At 40.8% G+C, this 18,563-nt stretch overlaps 1 protein-coding gene across 7 annotated transcripts in view; it reads right to left on the reverse strand.

Moving 5' to 3' along the window:
* CACNB2 (calcium voltage-gated channel auxiliary subunit beta 2) overlaps positions 1-18,563 on the reverse strand; it is a 391,187-nt gene that overhangs the window by 182,378 nt on the left and 190,246 nt on the right. The window contains exon 1 of one of the 7 annotated variants that reach the window (XM_058681769.1): positions 16,852-17,138. The exons of the other annotated variants lie outside the window; for them this stretch is intronic. Within the exon in view, the coding sequence (XP_058537752.1) occupies positions 16,852-16,902 (51 nt within the window). The 5' untranslated portion in view covers positions 16,903-17,138. Of the gene's footprint in view, positions 1-16,851; positions 17,139-18,563 lie in introns of those variants that run through there. 7 annotated transcript variants of the gene reach the window in all.

Here is an 18,563-nt window from a genome sequence, read left to right on the forward strand (position 1 = left end):
GGATATAGAATGTACTGGGTCCAAAGCCTAAAAGTGCAAAACAAACATATCACAACAAAACAAAACAACACCCCCCAAAGTAAACACACTACCACCAACAACAAAACCTTAGTGCAATCTGGTTATAAATGTGGATTCCAGCAAGGAAAAAAACTGTTTTAAAATGGTATCGACGAAAAAAGTAAATAAATTTTAAAAAGAAAAGAAAAGAAGAAAAATGGGATAAACATAGTCTTTACGAAAATATCTTTACTTGGCTTTTACATACATTCCCTGTGGGAATGAGTCTGCTCTTGTTTTTTTGAAAAGGAGCTGGGACATAAAGATAAGGAAAAAACAGCTCATTTCTTATTTCTAATGGACCATCCTGGGAGATTAAAAAAAAAAAAAAAAAAAAACATCAAAAAAAAAAAAACATTTGAATGAAAGTGGTCCATTTAGAGAGGGTTAAAGTGATTTTTTTTGCCCCCAAAGTTTATTTATTTATTTATTTTGGGGGAGAGACAGAGAGATAGCCTGAGTGGGGAAGGGACAGAGAGAGAGGAAGAGAGAATCCCAAGTAGGCTTCCTACTGTCAGCACAGAGTCAGATGCAGGGCTCAAACTCACGAACCGTGAGGTCATGATCTGAGCTGAAACCAAGAGTCGGATGCTTAACCGACTGAGCCGCCCAGGCGCCCCCAGGGGGTTAAAAGGATGTTTAAAGCACGAGTCAATTTTGAGACCATGGGGGCAGCCGGCCTGTTGGGTGATTTTCATGAACTCTACGAGAGGACCATGCAGCTGGTCTGCAGAAGGTCTAGGGTGTCTGGCTGACTCCTGGCGGGATTAGGTGGGTGGTTTCTCCTGCTTCTGTCACTGGCGCCCGGGGCTCCCTAGACGTGAGACATCCCTGGCTGTGCTCAGATTCTTCCTCACTAAAGAAAATCCTGTGTCTACTGCACAGGGTTGCTGTGAGAATTAAATAAGATAATACATACGAGGCATTTGGCCTCATTCAACATACAGGCTTACTATAAAGATCATTTTTTTTTAATTGCGTTTCAAAACTCGTGGTAAAACAGACACAACAAAAAAGTTACCATCTCAGCGATTCTGAAGTGCGCAGTTCAGTGGCATTAAGTAGGTTCACACTGTTGTGCCTCCACCACCATTAATCCATCTCTAGAACTTCCATCATCCCAGACTGAAACCCTGTTCCCATTAGACACACCTCCCCATTTCCTTCCCCCCCGCCCCCCGCCCCCCGCCAGCTCCTGCAACCACCGTTCTCCCTTCTGTCTCTATGAGTTGGTCTATTCCAAGTATCTCATCTAAATGGAACATCCAGCATTTGCCATCTTGTGGCCGCCTCGTTTCACTTAGCACAATGCCTTCACTTTTCCTGGCATTAAATCAGTCCCAGAGGAGACAGGCATTCTCACTCAGCTCTAGAAATTTAACAGATACATATTTTCTCAGCCCAAAAGCAGATACCGCATCAGCAACGGGGACACTTTATTATCCACACAAACTGTCTTTTATTAGCTGGAGTAGTTTTATTAATCTGGAGCTCAGGAACAACTGTTCTTTTGGGCTCTCTTGAAACAAATAACTTTCAACATCTCCACCAACTAGATGTTCCGGCTACAACATCACGTCTCTCAACAGTGAGACAGAAGCAGTCAAGTGACATTCTCATGGGGTCCCTGAGTCCCACAGCAACTTCTACAACAGTCTTTGAATTCCTACCACTCATAGGAAACACAAAAGAGAAGACAGGTTGGAGGTCTCTTTAAAATATAAACCTTTTGGGGGCACCTGGGTGGCTCAGATGATTAAGTGTCTGACTTCGACTCAGGTCATGATCTCACAGTTTGAGAATTCAAGCCCCACATCAGGCTTGCTGCTGTCAGTGCAAAGATCCTCTGTCTTCCTCTCCCCTCGTGTGTACATTCTCTCTCTCTCAAAAATAAACATTAAGAAATACATACATAGGGGCGCCTGGGTGGCTCAGTCGGTTAAGCGTCTGACATCAGCCCAGATCATGATCTCACAGTTTGTGAGTCTGGGCCCCACGTCGGGCTCTGTGCTTATAGTTCAGAGCCTGGAGTCTGCTTCAGATTCTGTGTCTCCCTCTCTGTCTCTGCCCCTTCTCTGCTCATGCTCTGTCGCTCTCTCTCTCTCTCTCAAAAATAAAAACATTAAACATTTTTTTTTATTAAAAAAAAATTTTTTTTTAACGTTTATTTATTTTCGAGACAGAGAGAGACAGAGCGTGAACAGGGGAGGGGCAGAGAGAGAGGGAGACACAGAATCTGAAACAGGCTCCAGGCTCTGAGCTGTCAGCATAGAGCCTGACGCGGGGCTCGAACTCACAGACCGTGAGATCATGACCTGAGCCGAAGTCAGACGCTTAACCGACTGAGCCACCCAGGCGCCCCTAAACATTTTTTTAAAAAATACATATAATAACTTTGAAAAATATTTTGTTTTGTTTTTGTTGTTTAAAATTTATTTTTGAGAGAGAGAGAGGGAGGGAGAGGGTATGAGCATGTAAACTGGAGGGGAGAGGCAGACAGCAAGAATCCCAAGCAGGTTCCACACTATCAGTGCAGGGCCGAACATGGGGGCTGATCCCATGAACAATGAGATCATGACCTGAGCCAAAATTAAGAGTCTGACACTTAAGTGACTGAGCCACCCAGGTGTCCCAATATTTTGAAAAATATTTTTGGGGGGAGAGTGCAAGCAGGGGAGGGGCAGAAAGAAAAAGACACAGAATCTGAAGCAGGCTCCAGGTTCCAAGCTGACAGCATAGAGCCCGACGTGGAGCTCGAACTCACGAGCTGTGAGATCGTGTTATGACCTGAGCCGAAGAGGGACACTCAACCGACTGAGCCACCCAGGCGCCCTTCCCTCTCCCCACCCCCGATATAGACTTCTATTAAGCCCCATAATGAACTTGGATCTCCACAGAGAAAAACATGTTAACTCAATCATATGAAAGAGACTGTTCACAAACCTATTCTTTAACCGCTGTTGAACTGAATTCCACAACTTCTGCACTTGCAACCAATCTTTAACCCTGAGAATTCTCTCAATATTTATTGTCTATAATAGAGACATTTGTGGTTCTTGATGTCGCTGTATTTGCACAGATGCATACCTATTTTTTTTTATCTTGTCAACATTATCTGAATAAATGGTAACACTGTCAACCATAGAGATCTCACTTAATTTCACCTGGGTAGTACTCAACACGTATCACGTGGAGGCGATTAATATTTTTGGCAATATCGTGCAGTTACTTCCCTTTCATATTGTTATATCTGAGTGCATGCACAGAGTTTTGTGTTCAAAAAAAAACAAAACACCCAAACATCACATTAGCATTAACTATTCACAGTCTACCTTGAAAACCCACTGTAAAAGCCATGCAAGCAGAGCTGGGAATGATTCACAAAACCCGCTGATGTGGCACTTAGCCTTGAAATATTTCCAAGCCTGTGTTTTTATTGAACATTAAACCTTATTAAACCAAGTCATGAAAATGGTCATAAACCTGGACCCAGCAGGGGGGAATCTCAGGCTCTTCAGGTTTCACGATGCAGAAATACCTGTGCTGATGCCAAGACAAGAGAGGTCCAAAAGAAAAGAAGGAAAGAAAAATGGAAAGGAAAAAAAAAAAAAAAAAGAAAAAATTGGGGAAAAATAATGTGAGGTTAGATGACTTGATTTTATACGTTATTAGTATTGAAGGTTCGTTCTTCAAGCAATCATCAGGGCTTCAAAGGAAAGACAAAACTAGAAATAGCCATTCTGAGATGCTGAGATTCTGAGAAGTATTTTGTATCACCCCAAGGGCCTTTACAACCTCCCATATGGAGGAATCCAGAGATAAGAATTACTACTTTCATTTTAGGTGATTAAACAAACCTAGACATGTTAATTGACTTGCTTCCAAATGAAGACACAAGAATTAGAACCAAGAAAAAAATCTCGTTCTTCCCCTTTCCGTGCAGTGGGCTCTGTCCATTTTATCATGTTCTAAATCCTATCATGTTCTCAAATCAAGGCCATTTTCTGTCCTCCATGAGTAAGTAAGAAGATGAGGAGGCCCAGGGTGGTACAAAACAGACTTTGTCAAGAGGGCACCTGTAGCACAGGGTGTGGAACCTTCGGGACTGTGGCAGATCTATTTTATGTGTTGGTAACACAGTTAAGGATCTTAGGTATGATCTCAAGGGTCAGATTTTTCTTTTCTGATGCCTGAAACGCCACTAACCCAAATAATTGGTTCTACACTCGGAAGAGGGTTTAAAGACAAGTACCGTTTGTAAGGTTAACAAACAACATTACATTCAAGTCAAAATGACCGCAGGTCTCTTACCAAGAAAGAATACAGAAAGTTCCAGTTCTCCAACCCTAGGGGAAGAGTTGGGGAGACAGCCCCCCTCCCACCAGTATGACCACTTAAGGGGGAGCCCCACAGGAAGCTATTAGGGTGGAAGAGCCCTTTCTGAGTTCTAACAGCCCTGAATCAACAACCTGATGACCTACCGGCTCACGCTGCCCTCGACGGTGCAAACTCTATGAACCTAAAGACAAGACAGAACACACTTCTCATGTGAACTACAGCTTGAGCCAAATGTGGTCTTTTTCTTATTTGTGGACAGTCATTAGTTCTCTGCAAAAAGTGAGATATCTAAACAAAGTCAAAGTTTTTTGTTTGGCTTTCCAAAATCAAGGCTTAAGTTTTGTGACCAGTTTAGCGTCGATTTTAATGCCACTATGTCACACGAGCTACCCTTGAGTGACATAAGCGGGGTGCCGCGATATAAATGTGAAGGTCAATTTTAATTTTTAATTTTTACGTAATCTGTACACCCAACGTGGGGCTCGAATTCACAACCCCAAGATTAGGAGTCACAAACTCTACTGACTGAGCCAGCCAGGCACCCTGGAAGATCAGTTTTTAGGAAAGGAAGTATTTCAATGGCAGGGACTAGACGGGAAAAAAAACTAATAGTTCAGTCTGTAATTCTGTTAATATCTAACAAATAAAAGTGACATTAGCCTCTAAACCCAGGAAACCTAATAAAATACGTACACAGAAGTCCAAAGAATATACAAATACTTTATTTAACATTCACCTTTGCTAGTAGTCTACTAAATAGAAATGAAAGCGTTGCCGTGTCATTTTTTTTTTTACATTTTATTTCTTTTTTAGGCTTATTTATGTATTTACAGAGAGACTGAGAGAGCATGAGCGGGGAGGGGGCAGAGAGAGAGGGAGAAGAGAGAATCCCAAGCAGGCTCTGCACCATCAGCACAGAGCCTGACGCAGGGCTCGGACTCATGAAACCACGAGCTCATGACCGGAGCTAAGATCTAGAGTCAGACGCAACTGAGCCACCCAGGCACCCCTAATTTTTTTTTATATTTTAAAGTAACTAGACATTAACATTAACAAGGGATGTATCGTTATAAAATTAGTGTATTATCAATATTATGTTGGCACTGGAAACTGGTACAATAATTTTGAAAAGAGATATGGAAAGCAGAGCCAAAGACATAAAAACACTCAACTCCACTCACTGTGCAAATAGCTCCCCATCTGAGACTTTACCTCAAGGAAGTGATTTAGTAGAGCCAAAAACCATATGCTCAAAATTGCTATTACAGATTTCTTTACCTATAAAAACAAGATTGTAAAATCAACGAAAATGCCAACAATAAATGACCATTTTATTTCGACACACCACGGTAAGTTCGCACAATGCTATACCGTGCTATGATTTAAAAGTCATCTCAAAACATAGCCGAGGGAAAAAGGCAGCACCTAGGAATAGTGTGTATACTATAGTTACAACCATAAAAATATGTAAGCTTATAAAAAGGACTGGGACGTAATTTGCCAGAACGAACATATCTGGCCCAAAGAGATGCGACTGTAGTGTTCCTACACACACGTTTCCTGTGATATTTCTTATATGTTTAATATCAATCGCTTCTAATGAATTAGTGGGATGTGTAAGGCTCTCTTTCAAGCTTTTTTCAATTTTAACAGTAGAGATAATCTGGCAACTCTCTGTCAGGATGGTGCAAAATTAGCTTTTCTATGAACTCGCTGTTTTATGGGGCGAGGTGAGATCACACGTTGTGACATCTCCGGGTCCTAAAGCCAGCATCCCTGCGGTCATCCTTCAAAGCATCCTCATGTACGTATACTAGCCACCAGGACTTTGTAACATTTTGTTTCCGTTGAAATACAGGTTATACCTGAAAAACGATGCAGGAACCTATAACCTTAGAGCATTATTTGTTTTGTAATATGTGGGAACTGAAGGACAGCAGATATGGCACCCCAAAATATGCCACTTTGGAATAATGATTATTTTGAAGTCACTTAAGAGACAGCTGGTGTAAGAAGAACACTCTGACCCTCCTCCCTTGCCTCCCAGAAAGCAGGAAATAAATCTCTCATGGGACGATACCCTCGGTGTACCAGTACACCAGAGACAGCGATCGAGGCCAAGTAGGTTGTATAAACAAAGCTTGTCACCTCTTCCCTAATCTGCCCCTAGCCCAAACCTCTCTGTGTTGTCATTTTTTCATGAATTCATTGTTTCTTGCTCTAAAAGGCATAAAAGTTTTCAGTTTTGTCACTTCTTTGAGTCTCATATTTTTATGGGCTCTCATATGTATGAAATTAAATTTGCTTTTCTCCTGTTCATCTGTCTTATTTCAATGTGATTGTTACACCAGCCAAAGAACCTAGAAGGGAAAAAGGGAAATGTTTTCCTCCCCTACAGTTTGGGTGCCCAATGTGGGGTTCTCTCCTGGTTGACTGCCTGTTTGTTCCAGGGCTACGGCCGCTGCAAGATCCTGGGACCCCTGGCAAGAGCCAGCAGAAGGTAAGGATGCCTAACTCATCAGTCTCCTGGATCGCTGCCTGCAGGATCTGTTGAGATCAATAGCAGTGAGAGTCTCTCTTTTTCTAAATTTAGATTAGCAGCAGAAAATGAAAGGTTTCTAATCCCCTGTGATAATGAAGGTCTTTGCTTTCTTAGGCTAACTCTGAGAGTGAACTTTCTAGGTCTTGTAAGGGCTGCACCTTGTGTACTCTTTTGGGACACCTGTCGTACCCATGGTTAAGCCATTAAAAAGCTTATTGGTTTGAGTTGCTATTGAGATTACAAGATCCTACCGATCAATGGCCACATGAAGGATATGTGAATTGGAAAAAAGTCTATATTTGGGGAAAAGTTTTTAGAGAGTTCTCATCCTAAACAACTGTCTTATGGTATTACCTAGATTATTTCTAAATAAAATAGAATAATGAAACATTAATTACTGAACCTAAGTTTTACCTAATTTTGGCTTCTTATTATAGAAGAACTAAAGATATTTGGGTCTGTTAGTAAACATGTCTCGTAACACATTGAAAAATTAAACTATTACGAAGCCTATGTTTCTAAGAATTATAAAATGTATTCATACATTTGCCAATCTAAAGAATGCTGGTACAACATATAGCTCACAATTGCTTACTTCTTAGTTTTTACTAGAAATTACGGTTTCTCAGAGTTAAGAATGAATTGTAATTAGAAAGTGTCATTAAACTAGTAGAAATAATAAAGGAAACACATCTGTATGCAAGAAAAGTGAGATAGGTTTCGGGGCAAGAAAAAGCATCAGGGATGGAGATGCATTTTTGTTAGGAGAAAAGATAATAATTTTGTACTAAAATACAACTGGTTATTTCAGAATAAGAAAAAGGGAAACCAGGACAAACTGAATGGAAATAGGAAGTTGGGAAGAGAGACAGAAAAAAAGAGAGAGGGAATTTTTTCTTGTGTAACCAAGGTGGCTAAAGTTGAGTCACTAACATAAAGGTTTTAAAAATAAGCTTTAATAGTGTACTTACATAAAACTAAATCTTAATTTTCTTTCATCTGCAAGAGAGACAAACTTTTGTTCAACTATTGGTCTGCTCCTGATAATAAGAGATTTGCAAAAATTTTTATTTACCTTTTAAGTAATCTTCCTAGAAAGCAAAGATTTTGTGTCTTACCAAAATAATTTCCTGATCTCCATTTTGTTTTAATCAAAGGATTACTTAGGAAAACTGAATCTTCTCAATATTAAATGAGCTAAGTTTTGCTCACAACTTTGTAACCTTCTATACTTGTTTTTATAATCTTTTATTGTCACTTTGGTTAAATAGCTAATTAAGTCTTAAATTTCATAATGATCACAATCCTATTTAGTCAAGTCCCCAAAACCTTTTAATATTAAAAAAAAATTTAATGCTTATTATTTTTGAGAGAAAGAGAGAGGGTGAGAGAGAGAGAGCATGAGTGGTGAAAGGGCAGGAAAAGGGGGACAGAGGCTCCAGACTGACAGCATAGAACCCAATGCAGGGCTCGAACTCAAAAACCATGAGATCATGACCTAAGCTGACGTCAGACACTCAACCAACTAAGCCACCCCGGTGCACCCCCCCAAAACCTTTCAGTATTTTTGAACAAGCTTCCCCAAATCAAATTCTGAATGAAGTCTTTTTGACTTCAGACTAAGTTTGGGATTTTCTAGAGGGTCCCTAGAATATCTCAAAAGATTTATTTCATCACCCCTTATAAAAAGAGAGATGTTATACTAATTAGGCTTATTTGATACGTTAAATCATCAAATAAGAGGTGATAGGAAGCACTCTCAAATAAAAAGTGATGCTGGGGTGCCAGGGTGGCTCAGTCAAAAGTCCAACTCTTGATATCGGCTCAGGTCATGATCTCGCAGTTCATGAGATTGAGCCCTGCATCAGCTCTAGGCTGACAGCATGGAGCCTGCCTGGGATTCTCTCTCTCCCTCTCTCTCTCTGCCTCTCCCCTGCTTTCATGTGCGTTCTCTCTCTCTCTCTCTCTCTCTCTCTCTGTCTGTCTCAAAATAAATAAACGTTAAAAACAAGGGGGCACTTGGGTAGCTCAGGTCATGATCTCACGGTTCGGGAGTTCGAGCCCCACATCAGGCTCCGTGCTGACAGCTCGGAGCCTGGAGCCTGCTTCGGATTCTGTGTCTCCATCTCTCTCTGCCCCTTCCCGACTTGTGCTCGTCTCTCTGTCTCACTCAAAAATAAATAAACATTGAAAAAAGTTAAAAAAATAAGAAGTGATGCTAAACTTCCTTTACAATATATATATATGGAAATTATTAATATAAGTGTTCCAGAAATTATATGAAATTCCTAAAACTCTGATGTGTCCTGGTATAATGCCATCAGTCTCAATTCTAGTTATTATTTTAAAATGCATATTACAGGGGCGCCTGGGTGGCGCAGTCGGTTAAGCGTCCGACTTCAGCCAGGTCACGATCTCGCGGTCCGTGAGTTCGAGCCCCGCGTCAGGCTCTGGGCTGATGGCTCGGAGCCTGGAGCCTGTTTCCGATTCTGTGTCTCCCTCTCTCTCTGCCCCTCCCCCGTTCATGCTCTGTCTCTCTCTGTCCCAAAAATAAATAAAAAACGTTGAAAAAAAAATTTTTAAAAAAAAAAATAAAATGCATATTACAGAAACAACCAAATTCCCTTGTCAACTGCATTATAATGAATTCTCATCAGATCTTTAACCATGGCCATTTTTAACTCTTTTGTCATTTACAGAAGCTACTGCTTTACTCTGATGCTTTTGCAAATATGTTTTACCTTCAGAGACTTTCATGGAACGGACTCTGACCAGTACTCTAGAATACAGCTTTCTATTAACTTTAAGATCATATCACTGACCTGGGTAAAAATTTCCAGAACTAATGGAAAAACTGGATTCAAGCAGAACAAGAATTAATTACATGGGGCTGAACAAACCGATGAGGATGATTACCATTTTCATGACTTTTTGTTTAAAACACTGCTGGTTCTTTAATGTTTTATTTCTCCAGATTTAAGGAAAACCTTTTCTTTCTACCCCCTCCTTCATCTTCCTATGACCTACAGCAATTTTAAAGAGTTCCCATGAACAAAGAGAAAACAATTACTGTTTCGAGCCACCCGATCTCCCCAGAATTTGAAAACTCTTAGTGATTATTCTTATTTTTGTGGCAATATAGTTATTTGCATAAGTTTAATAAGAATCTTTTCTCCTTGTAAGAGGACACAATTGGAATATTACCAAGGCCTTGACTAGAATGCCATATTTTAAAACAACGTGCGTAAAATCAAATATGACCAGACGGCTTTAAGAAACTAAAAGCTATTGACTGAATGCAGCCAATCATGGCTGTTGGAAAAAGAGCTTGTTACCTTGCTTATGGGTTCCAGACAGCCTTAACAAGTGAATTAGGAAGGCCACTTTCTGGCAGGCTCAGGAACCTGTGGATATTTGGGGAACCTCAAGAAGGGAGGAATTAACCCAAATGTATAGGTCTTACAGGCAAAGTCAGATGGCAGACTTGATGGTAAGTCCTTGGTTTGGGTTCCTAGCCTCAAGAGGTCTTTTAAGAGTTCAATCTAAAATTCCTTGTAAAAAGTTTCAGCAAAGCAAACTTTGAAAAGTCTGTACGGTCAATTGCTATTTTTACAGCACTTATACAAATAACCAAGCCAAGTTTAATGGGACTAGACTTATTTTGCAAACAAATTAGTCTTACTTTGATTGTTTCTGAGAGAAATAGGGTAACTATACAGAGAAAAATTTTGTGTCAATGGAAAACTGTAATAAACCCTTCTGGGTATCAGATTCCAGTCCCGTTACTTGTTTTTGAGGTTATGTTTTCTACCTGTAAACTAACCAGATCCTGAATTCTTCTAGTTTTCTCCACTGTCTGGCTATAACGTTCCAAAATAACCGATTTCCAATTTTCCAAAATGTCCAATTTTCTCCCACACTTCTGACTTGGAATCATTGTTCTTTTTCCAAAGCCATGCAAACTATAACTGGACAACTTGATGTAAACTTCAGAGACATCACCACAACAGCTCATGTCCGGAAAATCTTCATGCCTGCTGTTGTGGCCACTCAGGAAGATGACCAGAGACACTCAAACTGCAAACCAGGAAATCTGTCAGATTGCTACTCCCTGTCCTTATTCTATCTGAAAATGCTTTGAGTCCAATCTAGGAATCTTGACCAATGACTCACAGAACTCTGACTGGGTTTATAATTAGCTCTAATCATTAACCCTTCATTTTATTTTGTTTCCATAGAAATGCCTCTTACTGAAGACTCAACTGTGAAACCATCAACAAAATGAAACACAACCTACTGAACAGAGAGATATTGGCAAATGATATATCTGAGAAGGGGTTCATAATCAAAATATTTTTTTTTTTTTAAATTTTTTTTTCAACGCTTTTTATTTATTTTTGGGACAGAGAGAGACAGAGCATGAACGGGGGAGGGGCAGAGAGAGAGGGAGACACAGAATCGGAAACAGGCTCCAGGCTCCGAGCCATCAGCCCAGAGCCTGACGCGGGGCTCGAACTCACGGACCGCGAGATTGTGACCTGGCTGAAGTCGGACGCTTAACCGACTGCGCCACCCAGGCGCCCCCAAAATATTTTTTAAAAACCATATAGTTCACCACCAAAAACACCCAAACAACCTGATTTAAATTTTTTTTTTAACGTTTATTTATTTTTGAGACAGAGAGAGACAGAGCATGAACAGGGGAGGGTCAGAGAGAGAGGGAGACACAGAATCTGAAACAGGCTCCAGGCTCTGAGCTGTCAGCACAGAGCCCGACGTGGGGCTCGAACCCACGGACCGCGAGATCATGACCTGAGCCGAAGTCGGACGCTCAACCGACTGAGCCACCCAGGCGCCCCCAAACAATCTGATTTAAAAATGGGCAGAGGATGGGGCACCTGGGTGGCTCAGTCGATAAGGCGTCTGACCTCGGCTCAGATCATGATCTCACCGTTCATGGGTTCAAGCCCCGCGTCGGGCTCTGTGCTGACAGTTCAGAGCCTGCTTTGGATTCTGTGTCTCCCTCTCTCTGCCCCTCCCCCATTCACACTCTGTCTCTCTCTCTCAAAAATAAATAATCATAAAAATAAAAATAAAAATAAAAATAAAAATGGGCAGAGGACCTGAATATGTATTTTTCCTAAGCAGACATACAAATAGTCAATGGACACATGGAAACAGGCTCAACATCGCTATCATCAGGTAAATGCAAATTAAAATCACGATGAGGTATCACCTCCACCTGTCAGTATGGCTAGTAGTAAAAAGACAAGAAATAACAAGTGTTGGTGAGGACGTGGACAAAAGAAGACCCTCATGCACTGTTGGTTGGAATGTAAACTGGTATAGCCACTATGGAGAACAGTAGGGAGGTACCTCAAAAAATTACAAATAGAAATGCCATACAATCCGGCAATTTTACTTCTCAGTATGATTTAGTCAAAGAAAATGAAAATACTAATTAAAAAAGATATACCCCTGTGTTCATGGCAATATTATTTACAATAGCCAAGATCTGGAAATCATCTAGGTGTCCATCAATAGATGAATGAATAAAGACATGGTATATATGTATGTGTGTGTGTGTGTGTGTGTGTGTGTGTGTGTGTGTGTACACACACATACACATGAACCCACTCATTTAAAAAAGCCATAATAAATGAAATCTTGCTGTTAGCAACAACACGGATGGACCTAGAGGGTATTATGCAGCGTGAAATAAGTCAGACAGAAAAAGACAAACACCACATTCTTTCACTCATGTGTGGAATCTGAAAAACAAAACATATACACAAACAAAACCAGAAACAGATTCATGGATACAGAGAAGAAACTGGTGGTTGCTAAAGGAGAGAGGGGAAGGGCAATGGTCAAAATGGGTGGTATAACACCAGTTGGTATTACCAAATGGTATAACTTCCAGTTACAAAAAAAATAAAGCATGGGGATGTCATGTACAACATAGGGCACAGGGTCAATTATATCATAACGACTTTGTATGGTGACAGACGGTAACCAGACTTATTGGGGCAAGCATTTCATAGTGTGCATAGATAGATGTCAAATCACCAGGTTGTATACCTGAAACTAAATAATATTGTATGTCATCTATACTTCGATTAAAATTTAACTGACTTATTTTCAAGGCTAAGAGACTAATTCAATAAAATACTGGAACGATCTACCAACTCAACTTCTGAATTGTGAAACCTCTTGGAGATTTCAAAGGCAGGCCTGGAGAGCAGAATATGCCACTCCAAGATGTGCCATTTGGGCATATTTATTATTTTGAATTAAAGTTACTCAAGAAACAGCTGGTACACGAAGGGTACTCCGACCCTCCTTTGTCCCCCTGAGGGCAGAAAATAAATCTCCTATTTGAAGGCACCCTCTCCGTGCCAAGAGAATAGAAAGCCTCCTTACCACCAAAGATAGGGAATTCAAGGCCAAAAATTCTGTGTGAACAAACCTTGTAATTTCTTCACTAATTTGCTACTTCAAGCCCAAACCCCTGTTCTGTCAATTCTTCACAAGTTTATTGTTTCTTTTTCTAAAAGGCATAAAAGCTGCCTGCTTTGGTCATTTACATGAGCCTCAGATTTTTATGGGTTCCCGTAGGCACAAAATTAAATTTGTTTTTTTTCCTGTTCATCTGTTTCAAGTCAATTTCATGATGAGACCAGCCAAAGAACCCAGAAGGGAAGAAAGAGAAAGTCTCCTTCCCCTCAGAATGCACAGGCACACATCAACTTCTTGTTTTTCTCCTTCTAAACAGCTCTAGCAATGCACAGGTAAAAGACAAGGAAAGAATAATAATTCAAAAATTCCTAGACTTCTTAGAATACTTAACCTACATCATCTTTTTTGCTCTTTCAGGCTCAGTGCCATCCAGGAGCTCTGGTGCTTTTGCAGTTGGGAGGTGAGGGCCACGTGGAGAATCTCCTGAAGCTAGAAAATGTGAATGGGTACAAAGACTCAAATATGTGCATTTAGTTTGTGGAGAGTTTCCACTTGCCCTCTTGAAGCCCTCTGATCCCAGGGCCAGATATCCAATTAGGAGTCCCACGTCACAGGACTGTTATTTATTTTAATCTCTTTCCTCCCAATATGCAAATAAAAACCTGCTCACAAGTTTCCCTAGCCTCTCCTACGGAGAGGTTTGCGATCTCACAGCTAAGTTCTTGCATTTTTAGACACTGCAGAAAAGGGACATAGGCATGTGCGTCCCCTTAGTAACTAGAGGTACTGTGCTAAGCAGTCTACGTGCTCTGTGATTTTTAAGAAAATTTCTCACAAATACCCGAAACGCAGGTATAATTTTTCTTAATTTTACAATTACCTAAGTTTGCCAATCACACAGTTATGAAGGGAACGGCCTTGTATTTAAAGTCAAGCCTGACTGGAGCCGAACACTTGCTCTCAACCACATTCAGAAAAAAAGTGAAATTGTGGGAAAACCCTGCACAAGTCTGAGAGATCGTTTTGGTTTGAAGGAAGGGAGGAAAGGACACAGAGGGAGTGCACACAATTTCAGTCATAAAGAATATTCAAGTTTGGGGCACCTGGGGGGCTCAGGTGAGCATCTGACTCTAGATTTTGGCTCAGGTCATGATCCCAGGGTTGTGGGATGGAGCCTCACGTTGGGCTCCATGCTGAGTGTGGAGTCTGCTTAAGATTCTCCCTCTCTTTCCCTGTGCCCCTCCCCCACAAGTGTGCGTTTGTGTGCGCACGCACGCACGCGCACGTGTGCTAAAAAATTAAAAAAAAAGAATATTCAAATTTAAGAAACTTAACAATGCAACAATACCAGAATTCATATATAGACAACAAACATACTAGTCAGATTCACATTTTTTTTGCCTTCGGCAGTGAAAAAGTAACTACCTATACCAAACTTTAGGAACTTATTAATTTCATTTTAATCTAAGATAAGAATTAACTGTATGGTTTATAAATGTGTTTTTGTACATTTGGGATTTGCAGTGGCTTTAAAAAAGTACAGTGATATAAAAACTGAAATCCATACTTGATTAGAACAAAAAAAATAAGGACCATATAGCTTATTCAGCATCCTAAAAAGTTATTCCATAACACATTTACGTACACACATAAATGTATCCGTATACATATGTGTATATAAAGGATCCTACCCATTCATATTATTGTCCCAATTGAAAGAACAGTTTCTGTCATTATTGGGGAATTTTGAGAATGACTGGATGAAGGGGTTAAATGGAAAGAGAATGGTCTTTATAAGGACTTATTTTAAACTTTAACCATTAAGACAAAAGTCCGCGTATTTAGCAGCCTATTCAAACACCGGTATTAGTTAAAACAAGAAGTGATTAGGTCACAGGAAACAAAAATCTAGGATCTGGGGAGACGAAGTAACTTAAACGGATTGAAAAACGTCCCTGTGCAGAGTCCCCGTAATCCTTCAAGACAGAACTGAAATTAACTGCATGATAAATCATTCAACTATTTTCAAGTCATCTAGACTGACATCCCAATTAAACCACCGTGACGTTTTTGTGCCCAATTTCACTGCTGAAAATATTCAAAATGACCACTGGCATGTATTTGGCAATTTGGGGTACTCAGCCACTCGGGTGGCAGATGATACATTTTCCTAATTCGTCAGGCAATGCCTCTGCAGAAACGACCTTAACAGCTATTTTGTGTGTGATAAGATTCTTAGAAAGCAGGCAAGAGTATGGGGATGATGATTCCAGATGTCCCTCAGGACAGACAGGTACTGACTAATTTCTAAATCAAATGCCAGTGGCATCTGAAAAGCTCAGAAACGTGTGTGTGTGACGTATCTACTGCTCAGAAACCCTTGAAAATCAGTGTGCATATCGGCAGCTATGTCAGAGGCAACAGAAGTACAACTGTGGCACACGAAATTGAATGGGGCAAAGCCAAGTGTGCGCCTAGAAAATTTTAGACGCGACCCAATAAAAGGGCATTAAAATCACATAGATTAAGCAACGCGTGTCACAGCTTCCTGCCCGTGCTAATACTTTTGTCCCCAGAGCTCCTGGAAGGAGCCAGTAATTACCACACACAGGTGTGTGTTAGCAAGCATTTTCTTTCTTCATTAGACGAATTTAGGGTAGCCTGGAACTGGAAACAAAAGAGACACTTTGGAAAGAATTTCTAGGCAAGCCGTATTTCACTGATTTCAAAGTGACATGTTTGTGTCCTGTTAACACAGATACTTGTAAGCTTATGGTTTTTGTTTTCACAGGCTATCGTTTACAGTTGGGTTCTAGAACGATGATTACTTTCTTGACGTGTTTCCTCAAAGGGCTCCAATAACAATGCGATCTCTTCTTTAAAAGTTCCACTCCAAATCTAAAGACCCGGCCTCTGTGTGGCAAAGCTCTCTGCTTAAGGATTTTAAACGCCAGGCTCGCGGGTCTGCATTTCATTAAATTCACAAATTTTTGAAGCGGCAAACGGCAAGGAAATCTGAAACGGAAGCCGTGCAGGAAGCTACATCATCTTGATTTACGCAGAAAGGCCTCAGGAGCTACACATGTAGCTCAGTGGCTGGGCTGTCAGTGTCATCTACAATGCAACAAGTGACTGTCTACAGCTGGAAAAAGCATTTTTATCTTCCAGTTTCTCCCAGTGCCCCCCCCCCCAACCCAAGCTGCTAAACTGTTCTCAGTTAGATACACTTTAAAACCAGAGTTCTGGTTTTACTTGCTTAAACCACCTGAACACTTACATAATCACACTGCAAATGACATTTCTGGCAAGATAAGAAAAACTCCTAAAAAGTGAAGCGACTAACGTGATGTGATGTGATGTGATGTAGCTTGAGCTCATTAGCAACAAAAGACATTCCCGTTTGCTCAAAACCACACCGTGCATCTGGCCTGCCTCCCTGCCCGCATGCTTACCCCAGGAATGATGTGCTTAGTCTGAGGCGACATGAGGCGTCGGTCAAGCATGCCAGCCCAGTTCCGAGTGGGCCCGGCTCTCCAGAGAGCAAGAATGTGCTTCACCGGGGCAAGAACTCAGTAAAAAAGCTCTAGGCAGCCAAGTCTTGCTTTGCTGACCAGCATATCCACTGCTTTCCTTTTCCCTGCTGGCTGGACGTGTGCGGCCTTGGCCAGCCAGTGTGACTTTCTCAAGTTCTTCAGATTAGAACAGTTCTCTCTGTTCTGGAACCACTTAGGCACCGCAGACAAGCTCATCAAAGTCAATTAACCAACGCCAGGGGGAGGGTCCTTTTTTACTTCCAGTTACGTCAGCTGGCTTGCAAGAGCAAAGCCTGCAAACTTGTGAAAGCCAAGTAGCATTTCATCAATGTCAAATGCATGCCCACGGGCGGCACTAGGATACTTTCTTTACTATAGAACAACAGATTGCACAACTGGACGGGCTGTTGGCATTCAAGAAAACTACTAGACTGAAAACTGTTTGGACCAAAAGTGAGAACATTCTTTTACTCACATCCAGTGAAGAAATATTTCCTCTTTCGCATACAAGAAAAGTGAGATCTTTCTTTTGTGGTCACCTTTCACATTCCCCATGTACAAGAGAATTACAATTTTTTTTTTTCCACACAGCCAAATCTCACTGGGATAAATTTAATTTTATTTAAATTGAAAATGCCTTTCATCAAAAGACAAGTTTAAAGAATGGAACAATAACCACAACACCCTAAGACCATGTCGGCAAAGCATGTAACAAAGGATTACCATCCAGAGGAGAGAAAGAACTCCTCAAAGCCCATAAACGGAAGACCCACAATATAAAAGAAAAAGGTAAAGAAAAATCAATAAATAAACCACAGAAGAGAAAATCCTAGTGGCCAACACACATGAAAAAATGCTTGACTTCACTACGAGTCAAGAATACAAACGAAAATCACAATTCACCATTTCACACCCACTGGAGTAGAAACATTTAAGATATCTGAAACACACCAGGTCTTGGCGAGGGATCAAGCAGGGCATACATGGTTAAACTACGGCCTGAGGGCCAAATCCAGCCAGCTACCCGTTTCGCATAACCTGCAAGCTAAGAATACGTTTTGCATTTTAAAATCAGCATGGAGCCTGATGTGGGGCTCAAACTCACAAACTATGAGATCATCACCTGAGCAGAAGTCAGACGCTCAGCCAACTGAGCCACCCAGGTGCCCCTATATTCTACTTTTTTTTTTTTTAATTTTTAAAAAAATGTTTGTTTATTTTTTAGAGATAGAGCATGAGTGGGGGAGGGGCAGAGACAGAGGGAGACACAGAATCGGAAGCAGGCTCCAGGCTCTGAGCTGTCAGCACAGAGCCTGATGTGGGGCTCGAACTCACGGAGTGTGAGATCATGACCTGAGCTGAAGTTGGACGCTCAACCGACTGAGCCACTCAGGTGCCCCTTTTTTAATTTAATTTGATTTGATTTGATTTTTTTTAATGAGGTTGTACCTCCACTATTGGCCATTCTGTTATTTTCTATGTATTTTTTATAAGTCTGAAAAATTCCTAAGTGCGTTATTTATTCATAATAAAGAAATAATTTTATCATTAGAGAAAATAGCAAAAAGGATGGTACAAAAATGCCAAACCATTATACAGACATTAAAATATTTATAGGACACTTTCATTAT

The sequence above is a fragment of the Neofelis nebulosa genome, chromosome 8 (assembly GCF_028018385.1).
Source record: "Neofelis nebulosa isolate mNeoNeb1 chromosome 8, mNeoNeb1.pri, whole genome shotgun sequence".
Taxonomy (NCBI): domain Eukaryota; kingdom Metazoa; phylum Chordata; class Mammalia; order Carnivora; family Felidae; genus Neofelis; species Neofelis nebulosa.